This window comes from Neoarius graeffei, chromosome 3 (assembly GCF_027579695.1).
Source record: "Neoarius graeffei isolate fNeoGra1 chromosome 3, fNeoGra1.pri, whole genome shotgun sequence".
NCBI lineage: Eukaryota > Metazoa > Chordata > Actinopteri > Siluriformes > Ariidae > Neoarius > Neoarius graeffei.
The window spans coordinates 73,022,877-73,036,242 of NC_083571.1; the positions used below are offsets into that span (position 1 = coordinate 73,022,877).

General features: G+C 43.5%; 1 protein-coding gene across 4 annotated transcripts in view; it reads left to right on the forward strand.

The window, feature by feature from the left end:
- LOC132883539 (butyrophilin subfamily 2 member A1-like) overlaps positions 1 to 12,951 on the forward strand; it is a 33,701-nt gene extending 20,750 nt beyond the window's left edge. For all 4 annotated transcript variants that reach the window (XM_060917264.1, XM_060917263.1, XM_060917266.1 and 1 more), the window contains 2 exons: positions 12,005 to 12,031; positions 12,140 to 12,951. In XM_060917264.1, coding sequence (XP_060773247.1) covers positions 12,005 to 12,031; positions 12,140 to 12,675 — 563 coding nt within the window. In that variant the 3' untranslated portion in view covers positions 12,676 to 12,951. The remainder of the gene's footprint in view (positions 1 to 12,004; positions 12,032 to 12,139) is intronic.
- The last annotated feature ends 415 nt before the right edge of the window (positions 12,952 to 13,366 follow it).

Genomic DNA, 13,366 nt, shown 5'->3' on the forward strand with positions numbered 1-13,366 from the left:
TTGTTCCTCCCTAAAGGATGATGACGGAGGTAGACAGTTTGACCTAAAACCACCTTGGGGCAAAAGACTCTCTCATTCAGCAAGGATATTCTTTCATTGGCTTTCTGCTCTGAATACTCTCTCGCTCTTTCATGGGCCTGTCTTAGTCTCTCCTGATGCACAGACAACCAGTCTACTTTCCTGTCTTCCGAGGCCGTGTCCTGACCCAGTAAGGCATCCACAGGTAATCTGGGTTGTACACCAAACAGTAGAAAATGTGGTGAGTACCCCGTAGTGGAATGAGGGGTCACATTATATGCATAAATCAATTCAGGGAGATGTTCAGTCCATCGTCTTTTTTTCTCAGGGGGCAGAGTACGTAAAAGGTCATGCAATGTTCTATTGTACCTCTCACATTGTGCATTACCCTGAGGTCTATATGGGGTGGTACGGGTCTTTTTCACACCATAGAGCTTGCACAATTCAGCAATGACTTCGCTCTCAAAATTTCTGCCTTGATCTGAGTGTAACCTCTCAGGCACTCCATATTTCATGAACCATTCCTTCAATAAAATCTTAGCAGTAGTGTCAGCTTTCTGGTCCCTAGTAGGATAGGCCTGTGTAAATTTGGTGAAAACATCCGTGACAACTAAGACATTCTCACAGCCATCAGACGCTTTTTCTAACAGTGTAAAGTCCACTGCTATTACTTCAAGAGGTCTAGATGCCAAAAAGGCTTTAACGGGCACCCGAATTTTTGGCTGAGGCATCTTGGTAAGTATACAGCGTTCACACTTTTTCACCCAGCTGTCTACATCTTCATACATTCCAATCCAAAAACACCTCTGTTTCAGAAGGCTAACCGTACGTTCAATCCCTTGATGACCCATACTGTCATGAACACTGCCTAGGACCTGTTCTCTGAGGCATACAGGTAGGAGTAGTTGCCAACACTCACCATGTCTGGGGTCATGTACTACCCGATACAACAACCCATCTTTAACCTTAATCAGATTCCACTGCTTAAGGAGACGCTTAACAGGGCTTGTTAAGCTCAACCTTTCTCTGTAGCTGGGTTTCTTTTGCCTATCCCAGAACTGCTTAAACTCCTTCAATATTGCGTCATTGCTCTGAAACTCCACTAGTTGGTGCTTGGTGTACCCTGGTAGTGTAGGTGTATTGCCTTGTGGGTCATTACCTTCCACCATCCCAGACTCAAGTGCACGGATTTGTCGAACCCTGCAACAATGTACACCAGCCTTCACCAGGTCAGGGCTCAATGCAGTCCCCCTATTCATTAGGTTACAGACAGCAAGACAGTCATCAAACTCAGAATCACCATTCGGCTCAGGCTCCCCTGCAAACTCCTGCCTAGACAAAGCATCAGCAGCAGCATTACTAGAACCAGGGCGATACTTCACTTCGAAATCAAATACAGATAACTGCCCAACTCACCTCTGTTCGACTGCACCTAATTTCGCAGATTTCAGATAACACAATGGGTTATTGTCAGTCAGAACTACAAATTTGGATCCCAATAAGTAACTTCTGAATTTTTCAGTTACCGCCCACTTTAATGCCAGTAATTCTAACTTCAGGCTACTGTAGTTACGGTCATTCTTTTCTGCACTACGCAGTCTCCTACTTGCATAGGCTATTACACGCTTGTGGCCCTCTTGTTGCTGGTACAAAACAGCACCCAAACCCTGCTGGCTGGCATCTGTCTCAACGATGAAAGGGAGTGTGAAATCGGCAAAGCCTAGAATGGGAGCAATGGTCAGTTTTTCTTTAAGGCTTTCAAATGCACTCTGGCACTCCGTAGTCCAGAGTGAGTTAAACTTAAGCGACCGTTTAGGCTTTCCCTCATATAAGCAGCTATTTACAAGATCGTGTAGGGGTCCAGCCAGTTTAGAAAATCCCTGTATAAACTTCCTGTAATAACTACAGAATCCTAGGAAAGACCTCAATTGCTTTACTGATGTGGGGATTGGCCACTCTGTCACAGCAGCTACTTTATTAGGGTCAGGGCCTACGCCATTAGCCGACACCTGATGTCCTAGGAACTGAACTTTCTCTTGCAGGAAGTTACATTTCTCAAGCTTCACTTTTAACCCCGTTTCTGTTAAGCGGGACAAAACAGTCTCCAACCTGCTGATATGATCCTCAAAGTTCCCTGAAAACAATAAAATGTCGTCCAGATACACTAGCATGACCTGAAAGATGAGATCACTCATGGTAGCTTGCATTAGGCGTTGAAAGGTGGCAGGCCCGTTACAAACCCCAAATGGCATTCTAAGGTATTCAAAAAGCCCGAAAGGTGTAGTGAATGCGGTCTTGGGTCTGTCCCTTTCACTCATGGCCACTTGATGGTACCCACTTGCCAAATCGATGGTCGAGAAGAATTTCGCCCCCCTTAAAGCATCAAAGCTCTCATCTATCCGTGGTAGTGGAAATGCATCTCGCCTAGTCTTTGCGTTTAGTTTCCTGTAATCAACACATAACCTTAAGCTACCATCAGACTTGCGAACTACCACAATGGGTGATGCATATGCACTTGTGCTTTCCTGGATTACTCCCTTCTTTAACAGTTGGGCTATGTGCTCCCTAACCTCTTTGTACTGGGTTGGCGGAATCCTACGATAGGGTTGTGCCACAGGAACCGAGTCAGTCAAGTGGATCTCATGTTGGACTTTATCAGTATAACCTAGGTCATCCTCATCGGATGCAAAGACAGCGGAGTATTTCTCTAGAAGACTGCTCAGCCTGGCTTTCTGTTCTGGTGTACCCCCAATGTTAAGCCGATCTACAATGGGCACCTTACTGGTAGGCTGAACATTGCTGTCAATGCTAACTTGCTCAAGATCTGCTGAGATGCGGTGAAATCTGACTTCACAGGACTTGTCTGCATTTACTACATCTGCAGGTGTCAGTAGACCTACCCTAGTTCTAGGACGGAGCCAAATGTCCTCTGGTGATGTGTTTATTACTTGCACTGGAAATTCCTGCTTCCCCATAGGGACAAGAGTTGGCACTACTAAGAGTCCTCCTGGTAAGGGGGTACTAACAGGCTCCAGCAAGAGGGCTTTCCCTTCACCCCCATTTTTTCTTCCTCTGGCCATTATGGTAGCAACTGATAATGCTGGGACATGAGCAAGATCCTCTCCAGAAACACAAGCAAAGGAAGACTGATGCACAACATCCACTGACTGTACTTTCTGAAAAGCTTCTCTCCAGTCAGAGTCTAGATGGCCATTGAGTGTGGTGTCAAACTCTGCATGAACGATCTGCCTGCACCTACTGATAATGTTCATTCCAATTAACCCAGGTACCGTGGAGGAGTTGGGCGAATCTTTAACGATCAAAAATCCACAATCTGGTAACACCATGCCCATAGTTTCAAGATCTAATTCAAGGTACCCTAGATAGGGGATGTCAAGCCTGTTTGCAGCCGTTAGCTTTAACCACCCAGATGTTGAAAGCATGTGTTGGTTGTGTTCTGACAAACTGTCCCGGAAGAAACTCTCGGCTATAGTACTAACCTGGCTGCCAGTATCCAGTAGACATGAGGTGTTAACCCCCTTTATCCTTATTTCAACTACAGGACATTTCCCCACCGCCCGATGAAGTAATCTTTCTTGACTTGTCCTGTCAGATGAGCCAATAACCTCCCCTCGCATTGCATGGCTCTCAGCAACCGAGGGAGTCAGTTTTCCTGGTGCGGAACTTGGGGCTGCCCAGCAAGCCTCTGGGTGCATGTTTTTGCTAGATGCCCTACTCCATTGCACTTGAAACAGATGGGCTGCCCATCATCAGTAAAACGTGGCTGCATCCTAGGCCTACGACCAGGTGTCCTATATGTTTGTGTCGTTTTAGACATGGTCAACTCCTTAACTGCTTTAGTGAGTTCAGCTATAGCCGTGTCCTGTTCCACCAGCCGCTGTTCTTGCCTAAAGACTACTTCTAATACCTCATCAAGTGTGGTGGATTTGTTCTTCCCAATACTAACAGCGGAACACTGGGTGTGGCTCGTCACCTCAGACACTCTTGACTTCACTATTTTTGTGGTAGTTGTACTTTCTTCCACTGCCCACAACTCTGCTTCCTTACGAACGTCTTTAATGCCCCAGGTAGGTTTCTCTCTCACTAATTTTCTAAGTTCTCGCTTGAGCAATGCATCTTGTAAACCTTCAACGAACTGGTCCCGTAACAAGATTTTCTCATTGGGAACGAGCCCTGGGGACTGTTTGACTGCCGCAGTCAGTAAATGGGACAGAGCGTGTGAGTAATCACTTAGTTTTTCACCCTCTGCTTGTTTGCGGTGATAGAAGGACTGTAAAAGTTGAGTGGCACTACGTTTCTCACCAAAAGCTTCACAAAGACACTTAAACACATCATGTGTGTGCCTAGCCTCATTCCCTACACACATTCGCACCTCTTCGAGTGCAGGACCTCTTAAAAGGGATATGACAAAGTCAAATCTTTCCTCTAGTGTTTGCTCTCGGGTTCTTAAGGCCCTCTCAACTTCCTCTACGAACTCCTCCACATTTCTCCCATCTTTACTGTAATCACCACTGAAATTCTGAATCTGGCGTTCTCTTGGTAGGTACACATAGGATCGTGGTGCCCTATTGGCCATTGCTTCAGCTTGCAACCTACTGAGCTCTGAAACTTGATCCTGTAGTCTATTCAAAGTGTCCTCTGTCCCACCACTATCCCCACCAGCTGCATTCTGCTCTGTATCAGAACCACTACTCTGTGACACAGACATTTTAGGTGTTCAACAATAGAAAGATTAACACGCAATTAAGTTTTAGTCATTCAACAAAAAAAAGAGAAAAAAATTACTTCAACTTATCAACAGTCTTAACCCAGGACGGGCTGTCCTAATGTGGAAGCCTTCTTCCCTTGTGTTCTTGGAAGTGTAGCAGTCTCTTAGGTTTCCAAAGTGAAGTGGTCGACCTCTCTCTTGGACTCGCGTCGTGTTCCACACACCAGCGCACTCAATGCCTCTGCAGCACCGTCGCCATGCGAATGTCTCTCCTGCACAATCGTCACCACTGCCGTATTGTTCAACTGGTTTAGCTACGCTATGCACCTAATGGAAAACTGATAACCCCACTCCTGGTACCAAATTGTGTAGCCTGTGGAATTAGTACCACACAGGACACAGTTCTTCTGGGGTTTTCAGTAAGTTTTATTTTCAAGCATAGGTGCAAAATAACTAGACTACAACACGTCTTGGGCCGCATCCATTCTTCACTCACGGCTGTAGACTGTAGCTAAAGAGTTCAAACTTATATACAAACAATACGGCAGTAGGCTTGCCTAACAAAACAAAATAAAAGAACAGAAAAGATCATAAACAACCACAACCCATTTTGCTAGCATTTACAAATTAACAACTGATATTTTCTTTACTTACAGGTTTCGTTATCCTAACAGGTACAGCCCACGTTGCTGGAGGAATCTTCACACATCACGAACAATCTTGAAACATCGCAGTTTATACAGTCTCTAATAACTTGTTGATCTCATATCCCAAACATCATGTTACACATCTTCAGTTTTGATGAGGACTTGTGTAACAAGAAACTTATAAAATAAGAAAAACATACTTATAGTGCAATTTCGTTGAAACACATTTCAGTACAGCGCATTCTGGTCAAAAACTAAGTACAGCAAGCAAAACCGCTCAAACTTCATTCCAAACTCCATGTACATTTCAACCTCATCAAATAAAATGGTCAAATACTGCCACCTACAGGATACCCTCCCACAATTCTCTCTGGACATTGATACACTTCGAATTTGGCATTCATCACACTGTAACCATACACATACATATTTATAAATTTATCTATTACCACCTGGTTACACAAAAATTGATATAATCAGTGATAGATTCCGTCGCACTATCTATGTCCGTGTCTTTGAGGAAAGCGTCCCAGTCAGTGCAGAGAAAGCATCCCTTTAATTCCTCCGATTTTTCACTTGTCCATAGCTTAATCATGTGTATTTCGGGTTTAGTTGATTTGAATACAGAGCGGTATGTGGGGAGCAGGTGAATTACGTTATGATCCGAGTCCTTAAATGATGGTCTGGCTTTGGCAGTGTAAGCCTGTATAACATTGCCATAGCATTTGTCCAGTAGTCTCTCATTTCTGGTATTGCACTTAACATATTGGTCAAAGCCCGGAAGTGTTTAGGCGGTTTTAAACGGGGGCCAGGGGGGGCCAGTGCCCCTGTATAATTGCTCCTGGCCCCTGTTGTGGCCCCTGTGCTGAACAGATAATAAGCTTTATTAATTTCGACGTGCGCTGGCTCAAAGATCGGAACTGACATGACGGAGTGTTCTACACGGACTCCTTAAAGCGCTGCACGCACACTGTTACCTGCAGCAGAAAGACCAGCAGCAGCACGAATTGTAAACTTTGGACGTGAGAGATAACAGCTGCAGCCCTGCAAGAACTAGGCTACTGCAAAGAGGCGAAGGTAAGGAAAATTATTCAATTTTGTAACGTCAGTGTTTGCACATATCCGTGTTTTACTGTTGTTGTTCACTACAATAATAAATCCGTTTTGCGCTTTCTTAAAAGTGCGTTGCAAAGCAATAAGTAGCCTAACTTAATATTTTTGGGAAATGGGTAAAATAACCGACAGTGTTTAACCTTCTTGTAAAACTTGAATGGCCTTGTGATATGTAGAGGCTACATTCCTCTCCGTTTACTTTTTAGTATAGGCCTACTGTAGACTATCATCATGAAAAGGAGCAAGAAGGACATTATGTCCTTTTTTGCCCCTGTTGGCAAAAAGCAACATAGAGAGAGTAAGGAAGATGAAGATTATGAAAGAGGAGAGAGAGCCAGAGGTGGTGGTTGGAGAGGTGGAAAGTGAGGCATCTGAAAGGCAATCTGAGAGTGAGGATGGAGACATTCAGGATCAGATTGAGAGACAGAATGAGGGACAACCCAACGAGTCATTGGGACAACCAGATTCAGCATGCATATCAAGTACAGCACCATCAGGTTTGTGATGTTGAACAAATGTGTGTGTGTGAGCGGTGTCGGCCTACAATTCATATAGCCTACCCTGAAAGTGTGAAGTCTGAATAATAATTAATAAATATAAAATAAAAATAATAGATATAATAATAGGGCGGCACGGTGGTGTAGTGGTTAGCACTGTCGCCTCACAGCAAGAAGGTCTGGGTTCGAGCCCCGTGGCCAGCGAGGGCCTTTCTGTGCGGAGTTTGCATGTTCTCCCCGTGTCCGCGTGGGTTTCCTCCGGGTGCTCCGGTTTCCCCCACAGTCCAAAGACATGCAGGTTAGGTTAACTGGTGACTCTAAATTGACCGTAGGTGTGAATGTGAGTGTGAGTGGTTGTCTGTGTCTATGTGTCAGCCCTGTGATGACCTGGTGACTTGTCCAGGGTGTACCCCGCTTCTCGCCCGTAGTCAGCTGGGATAGGCTCCAGCTTGCCTGCGACCCTGTAGACGGATAAAGCGGCTAGAGATAATGAGATGAGATATAATAATAAATGAATAAATGAATAATGATAAATAAATGAATAATGATAAATAAATGTTGTTCTCAGTCGCAATCTCATACTTACTGTATTCATCTTTCTCCAGATATCAGCAAGTGCTTGGATGACACTCCAGTGCAGCCACATCTGAAGAAAAGGTTCATTGTATGCAAAAATAGAAATCTTATTTTACAAAAAAGAGAAACATGGTTTTAAGATTTATTGAGCACAATTTATTTTATGTTTAGGCTATTGAGACAGAATGTTTATCTCATTGTATTTATGCTCAATGTATGTTGTTTTGGTTTTAAATAAACTAAACAAAACATTTTGAACACTTAAATATTGCCATGTTTTGTCCATATGTGCCCCCGTGAAAAAACACTGGCCCCACCTCGGCCCCCCTAGTTTATTATTAGTTTATTAGTTTATTAGGATCCCTATTAGCTGGGCACAGACCCAGCTATTCTTCCTGGGGTCCAGGAAGTAATTTTGGTCTAGAACCGCCACTGGTTTTGTTTAAACAGCAATGATTGAAATCGCCCAGTATGAACATTGGGGCATCAGGCTTACTTTGTAAGTGACAATGGAGACAGTCAGCAATTAAGTTTGCAGCTCTGCCTGCATTCCCACTGGGAGGGACGTACACAACGCAAATAAACAAGTTGCTGAGTTCTCTGGGGAGATAATGTGGTCACAGGGTCACGCACAAAAGTTCTAAATCAGGTGTGCATATTTTATCTCTCACAGCAAAGTTTTGGCACCAACTGTCCTTTATATACATACACACACCCCCGCCACGAAGTTTACCAGAGTTTGTGTTCCTGTCCAAACGCAAATGCGAGAAACCCTCGATTTGAATATAGTCTCATCTCATCTCATTATCTCTAGCCGCTTTATCCTTCTACAGGGTCGCAGGCAAGCTGGAGCCTATCCCAGCTGACTACGGGCGAAAGGCGGGGTACACCCTGGACAAGTCGCCAGGTCATCACAGGGCTGACACATAGACACAGACAACCATTCACACCTACGGTCAATTTAGAGTCACCGGTTAACCTATCCTGCATGTCTTTGGACTGTGGGGGAAACCGGAGCACCCGGAGGAAACCCACGCAGACACGGGGAGAACATGCAAACTCCGCACAGAAAGACCCTCGCCGGCCACGGGGCTCGAACCCGGACCTTCTTGCTGTGAGGCGACAGCGCTAACCACTACACCACCGTGCCGCCGATTTGAATATAGTTATCAGGAATATCATTTGTGAACCAAGTCTCTGTAAAAGCCATAACGCCAGACTCACGGTACTCGTAGCATGCTCCCACCTGTTGACGCAGGTCATCCAGCTTGTTTCTGACGGAACGAGGATTGCATAGGAGCATAGGCGGCAACGGTAGCTTGGTGGCTGACCGAATACGCTGCCTAATGCCGCCTCTCCTACCTCTCTTCCTGACCCTAGCCTGCCGGTGTTTCTCCCCCCAATGCCGTCGCAGTTCTCCGGGAACATCCCGCAGGAGATCAGGCCAGTGGCGGTTCTAGACCAAAATTACTAGGGGGGCCGAGGTGGGGCCAGTGTTTTTTCACGGGGGCACATATGGACAAAACATGGCAATATTTAAGTGTTCAAAATGTTTTGTTTAGTTTATTTAAAACCAAAACAACATACATTGAGCATAAATACAATGAGATAAACATTCTGTCTCAATAGCCTAAACATAAAATAAATTGTGCTCAATAAATCTTAAAACCATGTTTCTCTTTTTTGTAAAATAAGATTTCTATTTTTGCATACAATGAACCTTTTCTTCAGATGTGGCTGCACTGGAGTGTCATCCAAGCACTTGCTGATATCTGGAGAAAGATGAATACAGTAAATATGAGAGTGCGACTGAGAACAACATTTATTTATCATTATTCATTTATTTATCATTATTCATTTATTATTATATCTCATCTGATCTCATTATCTCTAGCCGCTTTATCCGTCTACAGGGTCGCAGGCAAGCTGGAGCCTATCCCAGCTGACTACGGGCGAGAAGCGGGGTACACCCTGGACAAGTCGCCAGGTCATCACAGGGCTGACACATAGACACAGACAACCACTCACATTCACACCTACGGTCAATTTAGAGTCACCAGTTAACCTAACCTGCATGTCTTTGGACTGTGGGGGAAACCGGAGCACCCGGAGGAAACCCACGCGGACACGGGGAGAACATGCAAACTCCGCACAGATAGGCCCTCGCTGGCCACGGGGCTCGAACCCAGACCTTCTTGCTGTGAGGCGACAGTGCTAACCACTACACCACCGTGCCGCCCTATTATTATATCTATTATTTTTATTTTATATTTATTAATTATTATTCAGACTTCACACTTTCAGGGTAGGCTATATGAATTGTAGGCCGACACCACTCACACACACACACATTTGTTCAACATCACAAACCTGATGGTGCTGTACTTGATATGCATGCTGAATCTGGTTGTCCCAATGACTCGTTGGGTTGTCCCTCATTCTGTCTCTCAATCTGATCCTGAATGTCTTCATCCTCACTCTCAGATTGCCTTTCAGATGCCTCACTTTCCACCTCTCCAACCACCACCTCTGGCTCTCTCTCCTCTTTCATAATCTTCATCTTCCTTACTCTCTCTATGTTGCTTTTTGCCAACAGGGGCAAAAAAGGACATAATGTCCTTCTTGCTCCTTTTCATGATGATAGTCTATAGTAGGCCTATACTAAAAAGTAAACGGAGAGGAATGTAGCCTCTACATATCACAAGGCCATTCAAGTTTTACAAGAAGGTTAAACACTGTCGGTTATTTTACCCATTTCCCAAAAATATTAAGTTAGGCTACTTATTGCTTTGCAACACACTTTTAAGAAAGCGCAAAACGGATTTATTATTGTAGTGAACAACAACAGTAAAACACGGATATGTGCAAACACTGACGTTACAAAATTGAATAATTTTCCTTACCTTCGCCTCTTTGCAGTAGCCTAGTTCTTGCAGGGCTGCAGCTGTTATCTCTCAAAGTTTACAATTCGTGCTGCTGCTGGTCTTTCTGCTGCAGGTAACAGTGTGCGTGCAGCGCTTTAAGGAGTCCGTGTAGAACACTCCATCATGTCAGTTCCGATCTTTGAGCCAGCGCACGTCGAAATTAATAAAGCTTATTATCTGTTCAGCACAGGGGCCACAACAGGGGCCAGGAGCAATTATACAGGGGCACTGGCCCCCCCTGGCCCCCGTTTAAAACCGCCTAAAGATCAGGCGCCGGTGATATTCCACTGTTCCGTAGTCCTAGTAATTCCACACAGCTGTACCTTCTCAGGCCGCTGTTGTTGCTAGGGCCTACCGCCAAACATTGCGTGGCTAGACCAGACAGGATCAGCCACGCCAACGCGATTGCTTCCATTCTCCGCAAATTTCCACCACATACACGCAAAATAAGCCACAGTGCATAAGAAATGACATCCAATAAATCTGCGCTATTAGTCCATTAAAGAATGACATAAAACGGAAAAACAACAGACAAACAAAAGACGCGCAACCGTAGCCCTTCTCCATGTCGCCAGCAGAGCAGTGCCATCTTGCTTCAATTGTAATTAATTTGAGATATATTTAATTTGAATTAATTGTATTTATTTGAGATATATTTCTGGTGTGTTTATCAGATACATAGGAATAAACTGATTTAAACTGATTAGTGACTTAAAAAAAATCTCAAAACTGCAAAGATTTAAGCCACAGTAGATAAAGAGATGTCGTGTGTGGTGGTGGGAAAAGATAGATGGATTTTAAACTTCTTATCTCATTATCTGTAGCCGCTTTATCCTGTTCTACAGGGTCGCAGGCAAGCTGGAGCTTATCCCAGCTGACTACGGGCGAAAGGCGGGGTACACCCTGGACAAGTCGCCAGGTCATCACAGGGCTGACACATAGACACAGACAACCATTCACACTCACAGTCACACCTACGGTCAATTTAGAGTCACCAGTTAACCTAACCTGCATGTCTTTGGACTGTGGGGGAAACCGGAGCACCCGGAGGAAACCCACGCGGACACAGGGAGAACATGCAAACTCCGCACAGAAAGGCCCTCGCCGGCCACGGGGCTCGAACCCGGACCTTCTTGCTGTGAGGCGACAGTGCTAACCACTACACCACCATGCCGCCGGATTTTAAACTTGAACATTTTAATGATGATGTTGTGTTAATCAGCTGCTCATCAGTTATTGTGTTTCATGTTGTCAGGATCAAAACCACTGAACTCCTCTCCGATGAATAGAAATAAACCTCAATCTACAGCTATAACTAACACAAAGTTTAGGACTCGTGTGTGTGTGTGTGTGTGTGTGTGTGTGTCCACTGAGAGATGCTAAAAGTTTAGCCAGACATGGACAATCCAAAAGTGTCATCTCTAAACACAATGCATATTTGTCTATTTGTTTTTTCTGACTTAATACAATTTTTTTGATGTGTTTGATTTTTTCTAACAGATTTGGATGAAGTGAAAAAATTCAAAGGTATGAAATAAATTCAGTTTAACATCACTGTATAAGTGTGAAATGTATAATAATAATAATAATAATAATAATAATAATAATAATAATACATTTATTTTATTTCTGCAGTGAACATCACCATCAACCCAGATGAAACTCCAGAGTTTCTAACACAAGACAGAAATAAAGTATTCTGCAATCTTCCAAGGCCAGCCTGGGATATTAACAGTTCTGATGAAGATGAGAAAGTCTTCACTCTGTGTAACGCGAGGTTCAATGTCGGTAAACGTTACTGGGAGGTGAAAGTCAGAGAATCACATAAAATAGAGAAACTCTCCTGGTTTGTTGGTGTTGCGAGTGAAGCAGCTGAGAGAGAGTACAATATCCCGTTGACTCCACAGAATAAATTTTGGGTTCTCAGTTATGAAGAAGAAAAAGGACTTTATATCAGAGATAAAGCAGAACTGATTTCACTCCCAGATGTTCATAAAGAGCTCACAGCAGTGGGAGTGTTTTTAGACTGTGATGAACACACACTGTCATTTTATAACATTAATACAACATCACACATCTACACTTTCACTAATGTGGAACCCAGAAGAATTTCACTACGTCCCCTGATCAGCCCTGGAGTCAGAGACAGTTATCCTGTATGCATTCTTTAGAAAAATAAGGACAAACTGTAGGAAACGTCTGTAATGTGGTGATGTGTGAATTTATAATATTAGCAGTGATCTAATCTACAGTATGTATTTATATAAAGTATTTCTACACACTGTACATAACACATTCATAACATCTTACGTCTCTGAACAGTGAAATGTTTCCTCACAGCTGTAAATATTTACCTTTATTCTGTCTTTACTGTAGTTAGAAAATACATTTTTATTATGTTTTTTACTGGTATCACAAAGTGTAGAACTTTAACGTGCACTGCTTTACTGCTGCTTTTCTGTTTTATCCTTGAACTTTGGGAATGATTTACATACAGTACCAGTCAAAAGTTTGGAAACGCCTCTAATTCAGTGGTTTTTCATTATTTTAAAATTTTCTGAATTGTAGATTAATACTAAAGTCATCAACATTATGAAGAAATATATATGGAATTATTTGGTAAACAAAAAAGTGTTAATCAAACCAGAATATGTTTTATATTTTAGATCCTTTAAAGTAGGCACCTTTTGCTTAGATGACAGCTTTGCACATCTTGGCATTTTCTCAGTCAGCTTTACGAGGTAGTCACCTGGAATGGCTTTCAGTTTACAGCTGTGCCTGGTCAAGAGTTAATTTCTTGACCTCTTAATGTGTTTGAGACCATCAGTTGTGTTGTGAAGAGGTAGAGTTGGTATACAGTGA